Source organism: Anopheles darlingi, chromosome 3 (assembly GCF_943734745.1).
Source record: "Anopheles darlingi chromosome 3, idAnoDarlMG_H_01, whole genome shotgun sequence".
Taxonomy (NCBI): Eukaryota; Metazoa; Arthropoda; class Insecta; order Diptera; family Culicidae; genus Anopheles; species Anopheles darlingi.
Genome location: NC_064875.1, coordinates 2,927,372 through 2,950,000, shown reverse-complemented (window position 1 = coordinate 2,950,000; position 22,629 = coordinate 2,927,372). Strand labels below are relative to the sequence as shown.

General features: G+C 50.5%; 3 protein-coding genes across 8 annotated transcripts in view; 2 read left to right on the top strand and 1 right to left on the bottom strand.

Annotated features, from left to right (window-relative positions):
* Window positions 1-10,375, bottom strand: part of LOC125957465 (uncharacterized) — an 11,313-nt gene extending 938 nt beyond the window's left edge. For 2 of the 5 annotated variants that reach the window (XM_049690178.1, XM_049690183.1), the window contains exons 1-3: window positions 4,522-4,646; window positions 2,290-2,530; window positions 1-2,213 (exon numbers count right to left, since the gene is read on the bottom strand). The exon at window positions 1-2,213 is cut by the window's left edge. In XM_049690178.1, the coding sequence (XP_049546135.1) occupies window positions 1-2,213; window positions 2,290-2,530; window positions 4,522-4,561 (2,494 nt within the window). In that variant the 5' untranslated portion in view covers window positions 4,562-4,646. Of the gene's footprint in view, window positions 2,214-2,289; window positions 2,531-3,602; window positions 3,731-4,254; window positions 4,364-4,521; window positions 4,647-9,701 lie in introns of those variants that run through there. The other 3 variants (XM_049690179.1, XM_049690182.1, XM_049690180.1) reach the window with 3 other exon arrangements.
* Window positions 10,376-20,013: 9,638 nt separating this feature from the next.
* LOC125957495 (39S ribosomal protein L21, mitochondrial) lies at window positions 20,014-20,820 on the top strand. Its single transcript, XM_049690240.1, has 2 exons — window positions 20,014-20,152; window positions 20,212-20,820. The coding sequence occupies exons 1-2, from the start codon at window positions 20,095-20,097 to the stop codon at window positions 20,763-20,765; spliced, it is 612 nt and encodes a 203-aa protein (XP_049546197.1). The 5' UTR covers window positions 20,014-20,094; the 3' UTR covers window positions 20,766-20,820.
* Window positions 20,821-21,055: 235 nt separating this feature from the next.
* LOC125957481 (POC1 centriolar protein homolog) lies at window positions 21,056-22,625 on the top strand. 2 transcript variants are annotated; one of them, XM_049690223.1, is made up of 3 exons: window positions 21,056-21,933; window positions 21,996-22,250; window positions 22,379-22,625. In XM_049690223.1, exons 1-3 carry the CDS (start codon window positions 21,067-21,069, stop codon window positions 22,616-22,618), a joined length of 1,362 nt encoding a protein of 453 aa, XP_049546180.1. In that variant the 5' UTR covers window positions 21,056-21,066; the 3' UTR covers window positions 22,619-22,625. The 2 variants fall into 2 exon arrangements, with proteins under 2 accessions (XP_049546180.1, XP_049546181.1); XM_049690224.1 differs by having other exon boundaries at window positions 21,996-22,486.
* Window positions 22,626-22,629: the final 4 nt, after the last annotated feature.

Sequence of the window (22,629 nt, the reverse complement as noted above, 5' to 3'; positions counted from 1 at the left end):
GGAAACCCTTCTCCTTGAACGTCTTCTCGAGACATTCGCGCTGCGTTGCACGGCGACTCTTTCGTCGGCGTCGCTCCGAGGCAGTGTGAAGCTGTTGATGGTGCTGCTGTTGCTGCTGCTGCTGCTGCTGCAGTAGTGCTGCCGGCTCTCGGCATCCACCAGGCGTCGACGGAGTCGGTGAGGTCGGTGTGGAACCGTTAGCGCTCTGCAGAAGGTGGCTGCTGCAGGTTGGCTGTGGTGAGGTGGGAAAGTCCGGGATCTGCAGCAGATCGCTACTCAGTCCCAGCGATGGCGGAGGAAGATCACAGGCAATACGCTCGCCGGATGCATTCAGAAACGCGCCCGTTGTACTGGTCGCGGTGATACTGCTCTGCTGCAGACTCTCCCGAGGAAAGAACTCATATCCACGCATCGACTTATCGCCCGTGCCGGAATAATACCGGAAATTACCCCCGGAGTCAACGCTTAGGATTTTCTTTTCCTGCAGACACGGTTTCGCACCGCCAGTGAACTTGAACTTACAGATGCTGACCTCGGTGGCCGGGTTCGAGCTATTCTCCGCCGGTACCGGTGGGATGAAGATGGCCGATCGTTTCCGTTTCGGTGTCGGTGGTGATTGCCGATTGCTGCTGCTGGTACTGCTAATGCCATTCGGCGTTCCCGGTTGCTTCGATTCTGGTTTGATAAGCTGAGAGATGTGCTTCGGTACCAGCAGAAGCGGTTGGTGTTGGTGGTGTCCATCCGGTGATACTGCCGGCGATGAAGTACTGGACAGCGAATCCGTCTTCGGAGGCTCGTCAGTGGCTGGCATCACGGCCAGTTGACCCGGGAAGTACATAGGCATGGGATGAGCAAACAAACTACCGGCATGACTCGAGGACCAGTACACGTGTCCGGGTGGTGTATCGGCCGTTGATGGTGTCTCCGTCGTGCTACCGGACGAGGATTGTAACGCTGGTAGTGATAGCTTCATGTTCGCAGCCAGCGCTTGATCGGTGCAGAGATCCGACTGCGTAATGATCGGTGTAGGGCATGACGAGGCAAACACTTCGTCCGGATCTTCCTCAGATGATGACACGCTAAATGACTCTTCCCCTGCGAGCAAACCACAGTTGCTGCCACTCGAATCACGCACACACAGGTTCAGTGGTTCCGCTTCCTTTCGCCTACCGCCATCGTCGGGGCATTTCTCCTGATTCTGATCTCCTGGGCTTAACTTCAACGCACAAACGTTCCGGTCTCCGGTCCCACCACCGGTTGTTACTGCTTTGCGGTTTCTCTCATCGGACGACGTCAAGCGTCGCTCGAGGAGGCTTGCAACGGACTTGGAACAACCCTTCGCCATCGGTGTCTTCTCCAGCGTCAGCTCTCGGTTAGGAGTGCCGGGGAGAATGGTGCCGTAGTTTTTGTAGATCAGATGGCAAATATCGGCTTTCTTGGGTTTCCGACCGCGCCGTGGCTTCGAATTATCCAGCGTGATCTCACCCATATACGGTAGATCGGTGTAACTGACTACTCGCTTCGAAGTTGGAGCGGTTGTTAATGTATCTAGACTCGCGATCACTGGTGGCGATTGATGATGTTGCATCGGTTCATCTCTCGGTGGTGCCAATGGGATACCTTCCTTCTGGAGTTCCAGTATTTTCTGAAGCCAGCTCCTCACGGACTCGTTCGCCCGTTCCTCACGCTCCAGTACCGCCTGGCGTTCCATCATGGCCAGATGGGCTGATCGCTCAGTCTGCTGCTGCTGCTGCTGCTGCTGCTGCTGCTGCTGCTGCTGCTGACGTCCTGTCGGCTTCGCTTGGCTACTGCTACTTGGTGGTTGGTCCTTGGTCCGGTGCAGATTGTTCTGCGTGGCCTCATAGTGATCGAGGTACTCCTGGGGCAGTGCCTGATGATGGAACCGAAGCTTGATCGGTCCCTTTCGTCGTGCTCTCGGTGTTGTGTTGCTAGCTGCAGCTGTACGCCTCGCTCGTGGCTGCTGCTGTGACACTGCTGGTGCCTTCGGTGGTGTCGGTAGAGGCGACAGAACCGTTTCCGGTAGATCCGGTGACGACAGGACGGTGACACTCGAATGGCGATGCTTCGATGGTGGTGGCGTTGTTGGCGAAGGACACATGGACTGGCGGCTGACGTCGGTCGGTACGCTAAGCTCATTATCATGCGGAATATCGTTGGTACCGCCGGAGATCAGTGGATCATCGGAACTTCGTCTGTTTAGGGGGCAAGAAATAAATCGTATGTTACCAATTAAATGAACTTTCTTTCCTCCTCTTTGTGCATACTTACAAGAAACGACTCCCAATGTCTGCTTCCGTGTGCCAAGGGTAGAGATCACGATCCGCTTCCTCTAGCTTACTACCATCGCCCGATTCCAGCAGATCCGGTATCGACGTTAGCTTGATCTCGTCGACACCAATACCCACTACGGCGTTCTGGCTGCCACTGTGGTCCTTATCGTTGTTCACGACAATGCCAGTTCCCAGCAGTCCTAGCTCATCCTTTCCAAAGTCCTGCATGCCACCACCAACTGAAAGGGAAGAGAGAGAGCAATCAAACTGTTTAGTGTAGCTGTTTAGATTGAATGTCCCAGTAGAAAACAGAACCAAGCAAATTCCTAATACCAATAGTACTGACATCATCACTAAAAGTATTGTTCCACTTGAATTCTCACTTCGAGTGAATTCTTGCAGTCGAGCATAAATCATCTGGGTGGATTTACGGTGCGATCGTGCTCACTAATCCCCTGCCGTGAGTCATCGTTGCATCGTTTCATACTCTGGACCCCCGGAATTAGGAAATCAGAATCTCTTCATCGGCACCACCAATCGCTCGCCAACGATGGAATCATTCGTATTTCCTTTGGAGTGGACGAAAATAGTCACCATGCAAGGGAACCATTTTTCCATCGCTCTCCGACCGAACGGCGAAGGCAATCTCGGCGCGCTCGAATGAGCTCATGTCCCCGGACCGGCACCGGCACCGGCACGGACATGCAGTGCAGCAGTAGTGTACTACTCGCTCTTCCATGGCCGGTGGCCGGTGCGTTTCTGATTCACTCGGACCAAAATAGCTGGCCTCGCGCTCTGTGTTCGCTCTCGGTTGGAGAGAGCAGCATATTTCCATATTGCGATGAATATAGGGCTGCCAGCCCATCCTGCCATGCTCCCTGCGCTCCAGGGCAGGTGGTCCGGGAAGGAGGAATCTGGGAGCATGGGAGTTTTTCATGGCATTTCCAAACCGAACACGTGTTGATTTTCCAGAGGAAAGCTATCGTAAGAGAGAATTCTCTTTTGCTACCAATGCTATATTTGGTCTATGACTCCCTACGGACGGGCTGTGTAGTAACATTTGGAGCAAATGGGTCACAGTAGACTATTGGAAATGTATTTTATATGGAAAGATTGTTCCATAATGCTTATTTTCGATGATGCTTAGGGAGGTATAGACGCAATAAGGACAATCTGTGAGTTGCATTCCTCTGTAATCACAAACTACAATCCCAATACTTATTGTGATCCTTAACTGAACAAGTCTTCAATGATGATTAAGGATGATCGATACTTTACTATCAAAGACCTTAACAATCATCACTTTCCTACCTCAACTACTAAATTCTGATCCCAAAAACGGAGACCAAGCCTCATTCAAGTATTGCGGAACTAGAAGAAGTCATGGTCCGAGGTTGGCCACATCACCAGAACTCACTCACTGAGACACTGATCGAGGGACTTCACTTCAACTTCACGACTCGCAAACGCAACGCCAAATAGTGGACCCGAGATCCCGGCAGCATTCCCACAGTGGACCGGCCCATCCCGCCAACTCCGGCCTTTACGGACCCCATTCCCCTCCTCCACCAACCATCCATCGATGGTTCGAGTTCGAGTGGCTCGGACAAAAATTCTATATTCAGCTTTTTTCCCCTTCTTTGCTCCTTTGGCAAGCGCGGCGGCGAGTTTGGTGGTCCATTTTTCATCTGCCCTCGTGTGCCCCGTCTCTTGAGACCTTCCGTCTGTCCATCCCACCGCCCATCATTGGGAGCATTGCATATGGTATGTACATATGGGAGAATGCCGTGGTCAGCTACTTCATTTGGTTTGTGGTGCTATATGGATTGGTTTATGTTCTGGCCAATAAAACCAAACACCCAAAACCCACTCGAGGGGGGGTGGGCGAGGGCCTGTTCCCGGCTTGCGATGCTTTTCTACTTATCAACTCCTGGGACGGGGCAGGGCCGACGGCACGACATACCGAGCCCAGCGACAACCACTTGCTGCTGCACTTGCTGCTGTTGCTATTGCTGTTGCTGCCGACCGATACACCACGCTACATATTGCGGAATGTCGAGTCCGTCGTCGAGAGGTGCGGTCTTGGTGTGTTTTTTTATGTGGCGAAGCTAATTTTAGACCCAAATAAGTTTTGATGCAAAAGCGGACCTCGATACGGTCGTGGCAAGGAAGGTGAGAAAGCGAGAGCCGCCCGCCCTCCTCGGTCGTGTGCCCCGGTCGAGCATATTACCCGAAAACAGCAGTTCTGGTAGCATTTCCGACACGATCATGTAGTGGCCGTGGGGCGCGTTCACTCGCTCTCGACTCGGACACTCTCAACAACGGATGAGGAACGATCACAGGCTTAAACGTCTTCACAGGCACCCTTCACAGGTGCCTTCTGTTCTTCGCTGATTCCAGGATTCACTCACGATCCACTTCCGATCAAACCGATCGATCACTTTCACTCACGTGCGCTCGACTGTCTATGGCTCATGAAAAGCAGCGTGGTGAAAACCCCGGTAAACGAACCGCACACGTCTCATGGCGATGACATACGGCACATGACTGCGAACGGTTGCTTCGCGATCGCGAGATCACGTTGATCCGCGCCCCGGCCTCCTGAGCTGATGGGCCGGAAAGGGATTCAAATAATAATAGATCCAACACGATGGACATCTTCCCGAGAGAGCGAGAGCGAAGAGAGAAGAGAGCGATAGAGAGAGAAAGAGAGAGGACCCCACACAAACACCTGCGACATGCCGAGACCTCTGCGTTGTTGATGCTGCTGCTGATAAGTCCTTTTCCGCGTTGATCGTCGGTGCGTCCTGCGCAGAAGTCGCACGCATTCTGTCACTCTCTCACTATCTCTCTCTCTCTCTCTCTGCTTCTTCCCTTCACCCTTCGAGAGTCTTCATTCATCTCCAAAGGAACCGATTTCCCGCCAGACTGTTTTCCCGACGACCTACATCGCATTCGGGTTCGGGTATCGCTTTCGGTCGTCGGCCACCACCTTTCAGGCCAACACCGTAAAAGGAAATGTTCGGATGCGCATGTTTGGGGGTGGGTGATCGCGTCGCAGATTTTCCACCATTTTCCACCCCTGAACACTGATCGTGTGGTTTCTTTGCGTGAGTGTGTGAGAGTGAGCAGAGAGTTTAGCTTTTCTCGCCACAGCAGCAGCAGCAGCAGGGGATTGTGATGTTGGTTAAGACAATGTTGCGTGTACTGACCTGGTCTGAGGCCCCCTCATACCCCACTCGCTTTCGCACGCCGATCACAACACTTCCTTACGATCGTTCTGATCGTTTTTGACTTGATTTAGAGCTCTCGCCGCTGCTTGGGTGCGTGCTTTTGTTTTGCTTTCTTTTTTGTTACTTTGATTAAAAATAAAGCCACTAAGAGCTCTGTTGGTGGTTGAGGGTGGCCACAACAAGTTGCAGCTTCCTTTCTTTGCTCTCTCTCTCCCTCTCTCTCTCTCTCTCTCTGGTTGCTCGTTCTCAGTCTGATGGATCTTCTGTGGTTCCTTCATGTCTCGCTGTGAATTGTCGTTGAAAGGTTTTATTTTTAAAACCTCCCGGTAACCTGAGACATCATTTGACCAAATAAGGTATTGCTGAGCCAATCATCCGCCCGATCAGTCGATCACACACACGCATACTACCAGTGGGGTAGGGGTGTACCACAGAAGCAAATCTGCGTTGCTGCTGCTAGTGCTGCTGCTGCTGCCTAAAATTAGTTCCATTTGCGACCATCACCATGTGAAAACGGTTGCCAAAACCCTCCCCCAGCGCCCGGCGATGAATCATTTTCGTAAACATAACCCTTCTCGTCCCCAGAATGGCGCCGCTTGTCCCCCCGGTGAAACCGCGTGGGGCCGTTGAACGGTGCGCGACGCATATGGTGGTGCGTTTGCCTTGGATTTCTCTGTACAGTGCGGTATGCGTTGTTCTCGTCACGCAGTGGATTCACAAAATTCCTTTCTCAAGAGGCAGATGTTGGTGCAATGCATCCTTTTTTGTAGAAATATTGCAAAAAAGCTGATAATCTATTATGACAAAATCTAGATACTGGAGTAAGTATAATAAAACTCGTTATAGTAGATAAATCCCAGATATAAGCCAGTGAAATATCCTGTTCCTTGTCATTCAAATTCTACGACCAGCATTTTCCCGCCGAAATTGCTAACAAAATTATTCCAAAATAGTTAGAAGCACATTAGCTAGAAGCCCAATTATCTATGGAAAAAAGGTAAAAATATGAATCTTGTTAGCATTACTCATTACTTTTGTTAATTGTATGATTTAATATCAAGCAAACAATCACACGTGATGAGCAATTGAAAATTTGTGAGAACATCGCAACGCCAAACGCATAAAATCGTTCACGACTGTCGCTAAACGCACGATAAAATCCATTCGCACACTGTTAAGAACTTCTCTCCTCTCCTCGCTCTCTGGCTGTGGCGACTACATATTCTCTAAGCGCGCGTGCGAACAACACCTCTGTCAATTCCCTTGAATCTGTCTTTCGGGGGCACGTGGCGCCTGCCATCGCTGATTGATCGCTCGCTTGGTTGCCCGCTCCGACACTTCCATGACACTTTTTTTTTGTTCCTTCACAGTTCGTGAACTCGTCACGAATCTAGTGTGCTAGCCCACCAGCTTTCCGCCCAAAACTGTGACAGACGAAATTGAGACACGCAGCGGTGGAACAACTCCTACCGATCGCAGCAGCCAGGGCCGTTGGAGTGCCAGTAACTGAATACTCCAACACTAACCGTACAGTGTCCTTCTCCTATCGTATGTGCAATCCCATTCACAGAGGAAACGGTTTTTATGGAGCACCAGTTTATGAGGCTCTCCCACGGACATGGAGCGCCACCGTACCCCGCAAAACAGGTACCCACAGGCCACAGGTACCCTCTGGCGACAACTAGACAACGCGCGCGCGCGCGTCATCATAGGTGGGTGTTTTCTCATTCGTCTCCCAAAGTTTGTTCCCAAAAAATAATGCGAAGGAAGCATCTCGTTTCTCTCTATTCTATAAATGTCACCCCGCGATATGTAGCCTATTTTGGCGTCTCTGTGAGGCTCTAGATCTCATTGATAGTCAATCGCCCTGCTCTGTTTGTCGCCTACCCTCGCACACGCACGCTAATGAGCACCAATCAATGTGTGTCCACCAACATATTAATTCGCTTTTGGAGAGAAACGTAGCGCACGTCCTCTGGTACGGTGTCACCGTCAAGATCTGGATGTGGATGTGCTCACCGTGTTTCACCGTCAATAAAACCACACCTTGCGGTGCCAGATCGATGGATGGATAGATGGATGATGGACGCCTTCGCATTGCAGCGCACAATGCCTGCACCCTGGCGCCCAGCTCAGCTCATCAGCCAGGCGTGGTTGTCCATTAGAAATCAAACAAACACTCCACCCTTCCTCGACCTCCGCGTGGTGTCAATACTATAGATAAGCTCCACCAAACGCGTCACCATCAATCCAACCGTACGGTCGTCGTGAGGGAAACCGTCGTCGTCAACGGGTTTGAAATTTGAAAGTATGGAACCGCGTAAGCTACTCACACAGGGAGAGAGGGGGGACCAATTCAACATACACCCACACAAACCCCTTCGTGTCTGGTCTGTGGCATTCCCGGTCCCGCTCTAACAGCGTTGGCCCCCAAAAAGGCATTAAATGGTTTTCTGGTGGAGCTCTTTATGAATATTGAACGACACTTGGCCGGCTGGCTGGCCGGTCCCCGTCTGCGAGGCGGGTTGTAAAGTGACAAAAAATTAGACAACTCCACCCCGCCTGCCCGCCCCGCGCTACTACCCGTGTTCACCTGAACACGTTCGCCTCCCCCCGGCCTCGGTGCACATAACTCCGCGACTCGAATGGATTGGAAACACCTTCCAGACATTGATAGTGATGGTGTCACTGCGCTTGGCCCCACCGTCAGCACTCTGGCGCTACTCCCTATCTGCTGGCCAGAGCGAGAAGTGTACTAAAAGGTAACTCCGGGGCACACTTAAGTGTCGCTGATCCGACGGCGATGAAGATACGCCAGCGCGCCGACGATCTTGCGGAGCGATGATAAACGGATGGACACTCTAAGCCGACCGAGCCACTGCTCGGCTGGAACATATTGATTTTCCGGTGCGCTTGAAGACAGGTTGACCGTACCGTGGTCGGTGGTTACCGTGCTCATCGGAGGCCATTTCTCATCGGCTTACGTTCGCGTTAGCGGCGCCATTACGCGGCGGCGGCGGGCACAGCGGCCGCTGTGCAGCGACGTAATCGGAACGTTAAAATCGATTTCGTCGTGCCCGTCAAACAACGTTCGATCGTCGTCCAACTTCAAGCGGCAGGATCGAGCATACTATTTAGGATCGACACACATAAATACGGCTCTCTCGGTCGCTGATTTCCATACGGTTATGGGCTAACCTCGAATAAGATGTCGCGAGATGGGGGAGTGGATGGCGCGTGGTGCGCTCTCGAGGATGTACCCGTGGCTCTTAATTTTTGAAGCTCGGGAAGGTGGCACAGGTTATGGACAGGTAACATCAGAATTAGCATGTTGTCGTTTGAAATATTCATTAACAAAACCCAAAAGCCACGAAAAAGGGGGCCAAAAGGGGGCGGCAGCCGCCACAGTGATTCCACCCTCGCGACAGATCGCGAGCGCGCGAAACTGCAAAATGCCGAATTTGTAAACGATTTTACGGTTCGAGATTGCCAATCAAACGTAACGTATCGGTTTTTTTGTTGGTGTAGGGGGTGGTAAGGGAGGTCAATCGATCGATGTCCCGCTCCTACACAGATTATATTGATCGGATGACGCATGGCATATCGTAAGTTTTCATAATTTTACGAATCATTTAGGGAAGTGGACGTGTCCTCGAAAAAAAGTGCGATTCCTGTCGACACGCTTGGTGCGAAGCCATGAAGTCCAGTGACTCTTCATCCTTGATTGTGCGATTGGTTTGATCGTAGAGCTTTATTTTAAATAGGAAAAGTTGAATGAAAAGGTATCTATTCAACTACAAGGGTTACTCTAAAGTATTTCCTCATCTGCTGAGTGCCTAATTCATAACAGATATTTGATTTCAAAAGAAAAATGATTGATAGTTTCCATAGGAACGATACAACTTTACGATAGTATCTTTAACCTAACTGGAACAGTTTCTACAGCGAGGAATCTTAAAAATATTGCAGTGCCTTCTCTTAAACGGATTACACACGCGAAATATTATAAGTCAATATTCTAGGTTACTTTGGTTTATTTAGCGTAGCTTTAAAATATTTTTATGATTTTGAAATTACGCAAAATAATCAAAGTAACCTAGAACTTTGAAAAATAACTTTGCGCCTGTGTAGCCCGCTTTTTAAATGTGGGAGACTTGGAGAAAACATATCCACATACCTTTGTACAATCCATCGCTGCTACCGGAGGCCGATTTCAAGGAAATGCCAATGAGTGATCAAACAGCAATCTTTCTAAATAAATTGTAGCAACCTTCAATGGTAACGGAACACCACGAGCACGTTTTTTTTCCACAACTCTCGCGTCCAGCAATGATTCATAGGTTAACCGCAATCGCACATTCCTTTACTCTCCACTATTCTATAGCATGGGCCCTTTTCAAGCATCAGCTGACTCACTTCCGCATGTGGATAAAAGATTCATACACCCGGGCACAGCATACACTACCGCCTTTGATCACTTATTATCACTTGTCAACCGCTCAACGGCAACGGTTACGCTCCAGGTTGTGCGGCGGATAGCAACAACTCTGGCGTTCAATTCATTCATTCATCAAGCCAACACACACTAGAAGCACTCTCGTTGTCATCAAGGAGGCGGGCGGACGGCGGTTTCTCTCCACCCACACTCTATAACACTTTCGTTCCCTCTGCCTTATCGGGAGTTTTGCTTCATTCAAATTGGAACACAGCACAACGCGACCGCGAGCTCACAAATCCCTCTAACGCGGGGTGGATAGGTCAGTTCCGTTAAGATTACTCATCATCACACGCAACGATGACGACGTCACGCGAGTGTTGATAAAGACCGTACACTGGAACCAAAGCACACGATCTCAACTCGATCTCGATCCGCATCCGTACGCGAGTAGCGCCTTCCAGCAAATGAAGATATTTTTTACGCGTGGCGATCGCGGCGATCGTTCCGCTGGAGATCGAAGCTGACTTAGCGCGTACTTCTCTCTCTCCCTCTCTGTTAGTGTCTTGGTCACTCTCTTTCTCTCTCTGGCTCGGCAGTAAACTCCCGTGAAGTCGTAGAGGAAATCGTTGCTGGACAGTAAAGCTAAGACAGCGTGGTTCGTCTACTATCCTGTGGCTCTCACGATCGTCTGCTCCTGGTAGATCGTTCGCTCGCATCAGCACGAGACCTGTGCCCCCACAGAGTACTGGTACCGTATCGTGAACTGGAGGCTGCGTTGGCGGTGCCCAGAACCACCTTCTCGTACGCGAATAACTCCTTGACTCCATACTATGACCATTTCTATCTGGAAGTGCTTTACTCTTCAGACCCAGGGCGCCCTGGGACATTACTGCTGCTACTGAGGTTGCGAAAAGACTCTCCAAATCCGCCAGAAACAACACTTGAGCTGCGTCGTCGTCGTCGTCGTGGTCGCGGTCGTCATCCGTCGTAGAGGGCACTTTCGAAGTCGTGCTCACATCAAAACCGTTCCAAAACAAATCCTCCAGCTCCGACCGTTGGATCAATATTGATGTACGGCCCTCCCGAATGTGGGGGGGGGTGTCCAAGTGTCACACGGTTTTTGTGGCTATTTAAGGCCGATCTATTGTTTGCCTGCCAAGACCGAGACCGAGTCATGGTGTATAATGAACCTCGTTACGTTGGCGAGAATGTAGAGTAGCAAAAGGCGGCGGTGCGCACGCGAGCATGCTGAAGGAGCACTAGAGACAACTGCCGGGGAGCATCACGCTCGTGGGGACGGAGTGGGTCTGTAGATTTACCAAGTGGCCCCGGAAAGCATCAACAAACGATGATCTTAAGCCAGCACACAAAAGCAGCAGGCAAGCAGCATATGTCTTGTTTGGAGTGCTTCCCAAAATTTGTTTGAATTTTAAACAAAATCCCTATCGTCCACTCCAGTCGAAGAAGAAAAAGTAGAAGAAGAAGGTGTGCTCTGGCTCTGACCTGAACGAGCTGACTCACTAGCTCAACAGCAGCACTTCTCCAGACCAGAGCTACTCATGGGTCAGCAGGATCGGCAAAAGGAGGATGACGAAGACGTATCGATCCACCGGGCGGGCGGCGACCACGCTCTATATGGTAGTAGGAGTATCGCGAATGTTATCTGATTAATATCTCCAATCGATCATTCAAGGCAAATGGTTCAGTTTAGTCAAAATACGTTAAAACGCGAGCCAGCTTAGTCCGTGGTCGGAGCTCGTACTCCGACTTAAGCAGGATGACGCGCACACCGCAACTGGACGACACACTTTTGCTGTATCTTGGCAAACAGGTTGGCCACACCACTCTACACCTGCTGCTGCTGCTGCTGCTGTTGTCATCCCCCGGGTCTGCGCTGTCTGTGTCACCAAGACGGCCATTTGCACACGGACAGAAAAAGGCGTCCGCCTCCGCTGTGTCCACGGGGTGTCCTCGGCGTCTTAGTGACGCCTCGACGCCTCTATCCGTTACGATTTAGTTTTACTAGACAATTAATTACACTGCCGCGCCGCGGTGACAATTGGCCACGCATGCTGTGCCACAAATCCGACAGGTGAAACTAACGGAGTTTGCCTGGAGTTTGTTATTTGAAGCGGAGTGGTTTTTGGTATGGTTTCGATGACTATCCGATGAGCTCCGCGTGAGCCATCGACACCCGCTGCGCGAAATGATCTGATTATGCGAGGAGAATAGGAGTTAAACGATCGAGAGCGTGGACGCGCGATCACCGGTACGTTGCTTTGAAGCGCCGAGGGCATAAAACCCTGCCAAGATCGGTCACCACTCCAGGAAGTCCCGGAAATAACACCATAAATGGACATCGGTGGACCGACCTGTGCTCAGTGGAGGTCACAAGACACATTGAGTGTGTGTGTGTGGGAAATAGCTGAGGTCAACTGCGTGAGTTGCGCACTACATAACGCGCTCGCCTCGCTCGCCGCCTCTTGCAAAAGTGCAACGCTTCACGGCTCGACCGGGGAGGTCGTCTTGCGTTGAGGTGATAATGACCTGGCACAGCTCGTACGTGCGTACGCTTTCTTGACGCTCTTTTGTCTTGTCTGCTGCAGTGGAAGGGGCATGGAGATGGAGCGTTTATTTGTTTTCTTACCGGTTCGATCGGATACGATCCTTAAGAGCGAACCAGAGAGGATCCAGAGTGCACCAGGAGTGTTGCACTTTCGTTCGTTCACTTTATGACTCAATCAACCCGGGGGTAGGATTGTACCGTGGACCATTTTGGAAGCGAACGACCATCTTCTTCGAGGGGGGATTACAGGATTATAGTACTCGATGCCCTTAATGGATCGGTTTGCGGGAATCAGGTCGCGTTGAGATGAGTTTTGCAAATGCGACTTTTGTGAGTGTCCCGATGACCGCAAGTCGCGTAGGCAGAGCTACCATGTACTTGTAACTCCATATAGTTCGTCAATCGACATTATGGATCTCAACTTCATCGTTTTTCAAGATGCTGCCATATTAAAACTCGGTAACGCTATTCGATAACAAGTTATTATCATGACATGTTGATTATCGGTCGATCGGTCGAAGATGCGTCGTGATTCCGATCAAAGTGTTGGTTTTAAAAATTAATAAATATCAATCGATTTGCTCACGCTCAGCTCACGGGTTCAGGGGGGATTAGGCATCCGGACAACAGTCGCTGCTGCTGCTGCTGCCATGCCATCGATGCAGCGCAGCCTCCCAAGACCTCTCTCGAGCTCGCTCGCTCGCCTCTGCTCGGTCGCGGTCGCGATATCTTAGCGCCCACTCGTAGACATACTGGCTGCTTCAGTGATTCCGTCCGTCCGTACACTCCAAACACACACGACCACACGACACGGCGATATTGAGCCCACCTCTTCACGACGTTCGATGATTGGAATGAATGAGTTGTATCACGGTCCCGGGCCCGGCGGATACAGACCGGTGCTGTGGCCCCTCACTCCCTCTCCGTGGGGAGGGGGGTTACACGGACTTATATGGCAATAACGAGTCTATACAAACAGATAGGTAGCCCTTCCTCCGCAAAGACATTCCACTTTCCGATCCCGCATACCAGCCGAGGAGACCCCAGGACGCTGCCTGCCACCGGTCGAATCGAACCACCACCAACTTGAAAAACCAGCCAGACACCCACGTGTATTTATTATTGTTGCCATTTCGTTCACGCTGCTGCCAGCGAGGCTCCATTCACACTCGCGTTCGCGCGATCCTGTTCTCAGCCTCGCAGTACCCAGTACCCAGTGGAGCTGCATCTCCCGAAGGTGTCGTGCACGTAACGTGACGCTGCCGTTACCCCTTTACACCGGTTATGCATCGCAGTGCCACAAATCGGAACGATGGATTTGATCTCTGCTCAGCTTCGGAATTTGTCTTTGGATGTCGTGTTCAGGATCAGGTTCCGTTCCGTTAGATTTGAATAGTAGAGTGCGCGTCTACTGATGACCATTCTACCCTCGAAACTATGGTAAACCATAAACGCTCTTATCGCTAAATGGTCGCGATTCGTCGCGTTAAGTGCAGTATCCTGTTCAAGCGACCCGTTAACGACCGGCTAAACCCCCGGCCATAAAACGCTTTCGATGCCGATTGGAATCGAAATGATTCATCGGAACACGGTGTGCGCTCAGCCAACATGACATTTTGGTGTTTGCTGCCCATATGACAGGGGGTATAGTGCGTTGGCCCCCCAGGTTCGAACGATGTCCAAACTTGCAGTCCAGAATAGATCCTTCATTTTTGATTTGGATGTCGCTTTGATCGTTTTTTTTTGCTCAACTTAGCTCAGTTCCCTGTGCCCTGAGTGTGTTCGGTGGTTTCGTGGCACAAGAACACAGGCACAACTCCAGAACGCTCCTACCATAGTGGGCACGTTAGGCGGTGCTTCCAACTAGGGAGTTCTTTTGTCCCGCGCCAGCTTTGCCAGATAGCCAGCCATCTACATGACATGTCAACCGACCGGAGGTAAGATTCGTGCCTATTTTGGGGAATCTATAATTAATCAGACAATGGCTGAGCCACGTAGCCATCCACGCCCCGGATGGTCTGCTCCTAATTGTAGGAGATCCCTCACCATCTTCCGCTACTCCGAATTTGGACATTCCACGGTGGATGTCCAAAAGTTTCCAGCTTGCAGCTCTTCGCTGGAAGGTGCGGTTCTCTTGTCCGCTCTGCCCTACAGCCCCCCTGGGGTGTATGAGCATAAATTATTAATTCTTGAATGGCGAAATTCCACCCAAATATGGCCGTATCATGCGTAGGTGAGAGGGTGTACCGGTCAGTAAGTCAGAACGGACCCTTGGATACCGCGACGGCGTCGACGTCTTCGTTGTCATCGTTGCTCCGTTGTACATTTCTTTTTTCCAGGTGACCTAAGAACACGCTATGGTAGATTGGCTAGGACTGCACGCTAGCATGCGGCTTGCCATGGAAAGGAAGGCCAACGTTCAATGGGACTGTTCGATATAAACGTGCGTCTCTCTGAAAGGGCCATTTGTTGTCCATTGCCCGAAACGCGTAGCACATTCACATAGAGACACATTCCAGGCTATTTGACTAACTCGCGTTGGCCAGAAGGCAATAGCTCCGAATCCCTTCTCTTTCTGAAATGTAAATATTTTCTTGTAAAACTCTTGTCTTGTCTCCAGCAGGAGGAGGGAGAGGATCGGACCGCGGATCGAGCAGCGGATCGAGTGCGATTCACGCGTCACCCGCTTTTGGCGATGCGCATTCCCCTTTTTTGCCACCGCTGCAAACCTACCTCACATTCGCTTCTGCTCCTGTTTTGGACTTTGATGCCAAATGTGTCTGTTGTCCCCTTTTTCCACGGGACTCCATACTGTCTTACTACAGCCATAAGCAGCAGTTGCTGGCCAAAGTTGTATCCGCGATATCCGCGAATAATGACTACCACCCGCTCCCGGTTCCTCCCGTAATGTTCCCGGCGGTTTGAGCCTTAATCCGGTAATAATGACCATCTTCGCGATCGGTTGCGCACTCGTCCGCATGTCCAAAGAGTCATGGCAAGAGTTTCACCTTCAGGTTCGGCACTGGTGAGTCTCTCGAGTGGGGGAGCGAAAGCCGGAACAAACGGAGCGGCGTGTATGCGGTGCCATGGACATCCGATTTGGTGCGGTGCGGTGGTACAAGCTTAATTGTGCAACCAAGAACAACGCAATACGCCGCCGGGAATGATGAAGTGATCCCAGGCTGTAGCAGTGCCCGGGTGGTCCCTCGATACCTTGCTGTTCCCGGGAAAGAGGCTGGATTAGTCTCATAAATCATTTCCCAAACCGAGCACCGATTGAGCCAAACGGTTGCGGCCACGGTGCAGGTTGCTTGTCGACTGTGTTTTGACATCATCCAGCCAGCTAAGCTGAGCTTGTTAAGAACATAAAACCCGCTCAATGGGAAGCAGTGCAAAGTGCAGTGGGAGTGTCGAGTATGGTGGACAATTCCATTTACGCAGCTGCATATCATTAGATGGAGAAGAGGTGCATAGCTCTCGAGCTCTGCACTGCTCGATGACTGCGGGGAATGTGCCGTGCACTACGCGGTATTAAAATGTCGTGGCTTGGCTTCAATCTTGGCGCTGGTGCGAATACTATTTTAGTATTGCTTGCTCCATTTTGTATTCCTACAACCGAGGCACCAACGCGATCTAACGTAACTTGTTACTAACTGTTTCTACTCTAAATTCGATCCAAGTAGGCCTCCGATATCTTTAACCAACCTGACCAGCAACCCTCGCAGGCCTGACTCCAAGCCAGAAAAAACCGGAATTTAAGAATCAATCCAAAACGACCGACCAACGGTGCGGCTGGCTCGTTGCACGACCACAACCATGGCTGGCCAGTGTTAATTTATGCATCGACTCTAATCTAAATTAGCATTAAAATTAATTGAAATAAATTGCAATCTCTCTGCCGATCGGCTCGCCCTCGGTACCGTTAGCGATGGAAAAGGCGATCCTTCGGACTCTTGCGGAGAGGGGGGATCGGACCACTAACTTGTACTTCTTCTGCGGCTTCTCTCTGCGCTCGCGGTCCAAACCCGATTTGACAACGGTTTCGATTTGGTCCGCTTTATTATCGCTTATTACCTTCATTACTGCCATGGTCACCGGGCCTGCAACAGATTCTCGAGATCGCCTACGGCGGAGTGCAGCCAGGCAGGCATCGAGGATCATATGCAAAAATGACATAATCAGTGGCGTGTAGCAAGTCTCGTCCAATTTATAACGCTGTCTGGTGGACCGGTGAACGGGTGTAGTTGCATTAATTGCTGTTCACCTTTTAACCAGACCACACTAGCCACTCTACCAGCGGCTTGATGTTTAGCTCGTGTTTAGTGTGTTATCGTTTGGTACCACCACCACCACCACCGCCACTACCTGTCCAGGGGTCCACACTTCATAATCACCACGTTGCGTGCTTTTGGTGGAAGGAATAATTTGCACAAAAATTGCGCCATTCGCGCTCCAGTCGGTCGTCCAATAAATCGAACGCCATGCTGTGAAAATGGCCACCCTAACTGGCCACCAAAATTGGAGAGTTTGCCCAACAGCCGTTACCGTTTCACGTCCGGATTGGTCCTCACACGCGAATACATTAATAATCAACGACCAACGAAATGGCGCGAGAGGCGTTGTAAAAATTAAAGACAATAAAAGGTAAAATATTCTTCCTGGTGCCACGCAAGAGAGCGAGATTTCACACCGTACCATACCGTGGGATTGTTTTAGTTGCTCGTTTATTTTTGGAGATATTACCGCTACAGTTCCCAATCGCATCGGTGAGTCTAATTTATCAGAATGAATAATTTACATACGAATGTAATGAACATTAAAGTTCGATGCACAATTAGCCACGGTACTGTGGCCAGAGGACACACACACACACACACACACACACACACACAAACACGCTGCTTGGTTGCACGCAGAACGATCGACGATGGCTTGACGAACACGACACGGTTTGACTTCGTTGCAAAAACTCCAGTTTCGCATCGCAACACGGTCGGACGGCCATCGTCAGGCCGCAGTGCGCGGCAAGGACAATCCACCATGTACCATGTCACCGGCCGGCCAGACGGCAGGCCAGGCAGAAGGGACTGGGACGACAAGGAAGATTAACTACCATCTAGGGAGTGTGGTCCGTCAAGGGAGGACCACTAAAAGCGTCAACCGAGACCGCGAGACCATCCCACACACGGGGTCCCAAGACCGCATCCAAGGCAGTGGCCGAGAGAAAGAAACACTTTACAAGTTGTGTATATGTGTGTGTGTGTGTGTGTGTTTTATGGCCAGGAATGGAGGAGCTTTTCAAGAAATTCGATGGGAGTGGAGTGGTGGCGCTGTCACCATCACGAGACGGAAGCGAACGATGTTACCCCCGGTCTTCGCCGGTGAGTTGCCTCTGCTGCTACTAACTCTCTGCTGGTTCTGCCATTCATGGTACCGGTTTGAGGTTAGGTCATAGAGAGTCGCCCAGAGTAATTAGTACAAACCCATCAGCACCATCGGTGGCCCGGTATATTTATTGCGTCTTGGGTAATAGATTTCCTCCTCTTCCTTCCTTCCTTCCTACAGACCTTCCAACAGACCAGGTCACTATCGAGAACGGTACGGTGGTGGTACCGAGCATTCTAATCGCACGCGCCGGCCGACATGTTCGATGACACTAGCATGTGTTGCGCATACGATCGCGCGACCACTGAAGCTGCCGAAGGTGGGAGATTTATGATGGAGGCGCCCACGCCGCACGCCCTCCGTCCATTCAGCATGAGGAGGCGTCTTTATGCTAAACGGTGGTTTGGTGGTGCAAGATTGTCGTGTAGAAAATTAGCGGAACGTGACCACCGTAGTTCCGTGGCTGGTGCGCTCTATCCCTTGGATGCTTGACTGCAGCCTCTTCGATACCGGCATACGGCGTGCTTGCGTTGTAAATAAATCTTCATTAGCGACGAAGCTGATGCTCAGCCCGTTTGTCAAATTAAAGCCGCTGAAGTGAGCAAATCATAATCCATCTCCTGTGTTTCCTCTTTACTCAAAATGGTGGCCTGCGGAGACCGAAAAAGGGCACCTGCCATAAATCACCCCACCTGTGGACCGGACCGGTGGTCGTTGGCGTTCGCCCAGTTTTTTTTTTTTGCCAATTTTACTGCCCCATTCGGCGTGGCGAGCGATCTGCTCATCGCTTTCGCCGTGCTTATGGTGCGAAACATAAACTCATCAACGCATCAATTTAAAGTTCTAATCTGTGCTGTGACAGCTGTGTTACGTCTCCCATCCCATCCCATCCCATCCGGCGCAGGGGTTTTTATTGTGATAATAAAATCTAGGAATTGATGCAGAGCAGATAATAAAAATGTTAGCAATAATGGACCCAACATGATGGGGCATTTTTGCGGAAGTGGTATTGGGGGGATTCTACATTCTTTGCTTCTTGGTGCAATGGTTTGTGATATCTCGAAGGTTGATACAAAGTATACACCATCCTCCTTCCTATTCCAGTTTACCATCGATGAGTTATTTATGGTGACAACTCTAGAGCAATGCAAATAAAGACCGCAAAAGGTGGATGGGGTGTGAGAGGGTGACCGCGATCATTTCGCGCCCACAACTGACCATTGAACTTGTACGAGAGCGATCCTCGCGCTGCGTTGTTTCGGTTCCGGTGCGGACCCGCAGTTTTGTCCAACACAGCGCACACCTTTGTCAAATCCGTTTTGGAGTTAACAGTAGATCGCGTTCCGTGGTTCCGTCGTTCCGCCTCGTTCCTTCGGATTGTAGTTACACAAATAGGATCGAAGCGCAAACGCAAACGGCTCGCGCGTCATTTGAATGGCGCGTGGGCAACGGGCGCGATGCCTTTCTTCTGTTTACAAAAGAGTGTGACCGCTGGACACCTTAAACAGCGCATTCCTTGTGACCATTCGGCAGCTTGTCAAGCGGTTTCAGAACCACCAATCACCGTACCATCGACCCATTCTAACGTGCCTTTTTGTGTAAAAAATCCATTTAAAGGGGAGCGAGACACGCAAACTTGCAGCTTCATCATTGAGACCGTTCTTAATTATTGGCTGGTCGGTGGCAGTTTCTGTTGAAACCGTGGCTCGTGGGCGGTTCTTAATCCGATTCTATATTGGTGCATGCGTTTCTGTTCCGATTTACTTCATATTTTAACGTTGGTCCACCGGCCACGCGGTGTCGATTTCGGGTCGAAATGTTTGCTTAAACGCACGATCAATTTTTAGGGAATAGGGATTATCTTCGTATTCATTGCTCTGTGCCAAAATATTGGTTCTAATCCTCTAATCACCGCACGACGGCAGGCACGGTTAAGAGCGAAGAAACTTTCTTTGCAAGCGATTTCCAGATAGGTTTGAAAAAGTTTCTTTACTGTGAAACTTTCAAGAGCTTATCCACATGGAAACCGCAACAGTGAGCGCAACAAATCACTCACTATAGTGAGTGAAATGCTGCACTCACTGTTGTTGCGATCTGTCACAACAAATAACAAAAAATCGAACCGGGAAAAGCACACTTTTTGTGTTAAAACGCGTTAAAATCGCGTGAAAAACGTGCAAAATGTTCTTAAAACAGTTCACCCGTTTGTTGAAACCGTCTACACTAGTCGCATTCACAGGTAACTACAACGGAGGTGGTCTTTTTGAGGCAAAACTGATGTGTTTTCGTTGCTCGTAGAACCTCTCAAGCGCCTTCCGGCTCTAGCAGCAGTTCCGGCTTCCCGGTGGAACAACAGCCCCGCATTTGCCCTCAACGGCCACCATCGATGGAACAGCTCCAGTGCTGTGGTACCGCTGGCCGATAAGAGCACGGCGGAAGCGATTAACAAACAGCTGGAAACCGGAACCGAGGGTCGGTTGTTCGCCGTGGTGCAGCTGTGCGGTAAACAGTTCAAGATCACGACCGGAGATATCATCGTGGTAGAAGGATACTGGCCACCGGAGAATGGAGATTGGTTACGGCTGGACAAGGTGCTGCTTGCTGGCGGCAGCGATTTTTCCCTGATCGGCCGGCCCCTCCTGGCACCGGGTTTGGTCGATGTACAGGCAACAATCGTCGAGAAAACGCTGTCGCACACTCGTACCCACTTCCGCAAGAAGCGCAGGAAGCAGTACATGCGCATCAACTTCTATCGCAACCAACAAACGATGATCCGCATTAATTCGATTGAAATCACCAGAAAGTTGGCCGAATCTGGGGCGCCCGAGGCTACCGGGGATAGGTTCTTCTAGGGAAGGAGGACTGTTTTTGCTGTGTGTTAGTAGAGATGCAATTAAAAGAAATTTAGACGAATCCCGTAGGTTTTAATTTCTTTTTTAACCAGAATCCGAAACTTCTTTTCAGTAGTTTTTATGAGAACTCTCACGATTTTGGGTCTTTCCTCACTTGTTGCCTTCACCTCGCGGTTTTCCTCACTTGCCGGCACGAATTCGCGTTTTTCCTCACTTGATTTGAAATAACGTCAAAGACGGCGTCGAGTCTAAAACCGCTTTTGTGTTGTTGTGAAAAACGAGTGTTCAGCCCGCCGGAAAGATGTCGAATCCTGTGCTGTTACGCCACCTGAAAGGACACCGGGGAAAACTGACGGCCGTTTCGTTCAACCCGGAAGGTTCCCGGTTTGTGACGAGTTCCACCGATAATTCCGCGATCGTGTGGTCCATCCACGAGCAGGTCCGATGTATGCGTTTTGAGGCACACACGGACGTCGTGAACGATATCTGCTGGTCCCCGGATGGGCGCATCATCGCATCGGCCTCGAAAGACCGTTCGGTGAAAATCTGGATTCCCTCGATGCTGGGAAACTGCGACGAGTTCCGCGGGCACACCTCGAACATCCGTTCAGTAGAATTCGATGCATCCGGCAAGAAGCTACTGACCGCTTCCGACGACAAAACGGTGAAGCTGTGGCGTGTTTCTAGGAAAAACTTTCTCTCGTCGTTCGTGGGCCACACAAACTGGGTCAGGTGCGCACGGTTCTCGCCGAACGGGAAACTAATCGCCTCCTGCGGAGATGATCGTACACTCAAATTGTTCGATCCTGCCACCGGCCAATGCGTTCACACGTTTGTGGACCAGAAGGGGGCCGGCTACAAAGTAGCATGGCACCCGGACAGTTCGCTCGTGGCCATCGCGCTCGACAATTGCCGAGTGAAGATCTACGATGTTCACATCCGCAAGCTTATCCAGTACTACCGGATCTTCGATGGTCCGGTGAACTCGCTTGATTTTCATCCTTCCGGAAACTATCTGATCACAGGTAGTGGCGATGGAGTGACAAAGATTATCGATCTGCTAGAAGGACGGCAAATATTCACCCTCACCGGCCATCAGGGTCCAGTGACGGCGGTCAAATTTACGAAGGATGGTCAACTGTTTGTCACCGGCAGCGAGGATCGCCATGTAAGTCCGTCATAGCATCAGTTCTTTGCCAACTTTGACCGTTTGCTTCTTTTCTGCTTTAGGTTATGCTGTGGCAGGCCAACTTGGACCACGAATCGGCTCAAAATTCCCTGTACTCCAGTGATACGAGCAACATCAGCGAAACTATGCCACGGCCTGCAGATGCAGGCCAACGGAAGCTAAGTTTCAACCACGAGCTCACCGAAACGCAGGCCGATGACGATGAATCAATTTTCAACAAGGAAAACCTGCCGGACACCAGCGTACTAGTGGATGCAACGAAAACCGAAAATTTCAAAATTTCAGATGCCGTCGAGGTTAGCGATTGATTCACCTGTCCATTCACACATTACCAACAAAGTGCATCTTTCATTTTAATATAAGCTTGATCTGTTGCCAATAATATAATTTTACTACTTCTTATATTAACAATCTCCTGGTGAAGGACATCGTCATCAGATTGAATAAATCCTCACGCGGTCGAACTCAAAACGAAGCCAACGGTCTACTTAGCCTTACCTTTACCAGCAAACCTACGCCAGTACCCCTAAGCGAGGAGCACGGTCGATCTAACTTTGAAAAGTTAACGCTGCAACGATTAACGTCGATTGCACGACGGTTGGATAGTTTTGAGAGAAGAATTACGCTGCTGGAAGATATGATTCTTGATCGAAAATCACGCTAGTTTGCAGGCCC

Excerpts from the sequence above, each read along its gene's own strand:
- LOC125957495 (XM_049690240.1), top strand. The coding sequence starts at position 20,095 with ATGTTCTTAAAACAGTTCACCCGTTTGTTGAAACCGTCTACACTAGTC. Across the intron at positions 20,153-20,211 it reads TACACTAGTCGCATTCACAG|AACCTCTCAAGCGCCTTCCG; the intron begins GTAACTACAACG and ends CGTTGCTCGTAG.
- LOC125957481 (XM_049690223.1), top strand. The coding sequence starts at position 21,067 with ATGTCGAATCCTGTGCTGTTACGCCACCTGAAAGGACACCGGGGAAAA. Across the intron at positions 21,934-21,995 it reads CCGGCAGCGAGGATCGCCAT|GTTATGCTGTGGCAGGCCAA; the intron begins GTAAGTCCGTCA and ends TTTCTGCTTTAG. Across the intron at positions 22,251-22,378 it reads AAATTTCAGATGCCGTCGAG|GACATCGTCATCAGATTGAA; the intron begins GTTAGCGATTGA and ends CTCCTGGTGAAG.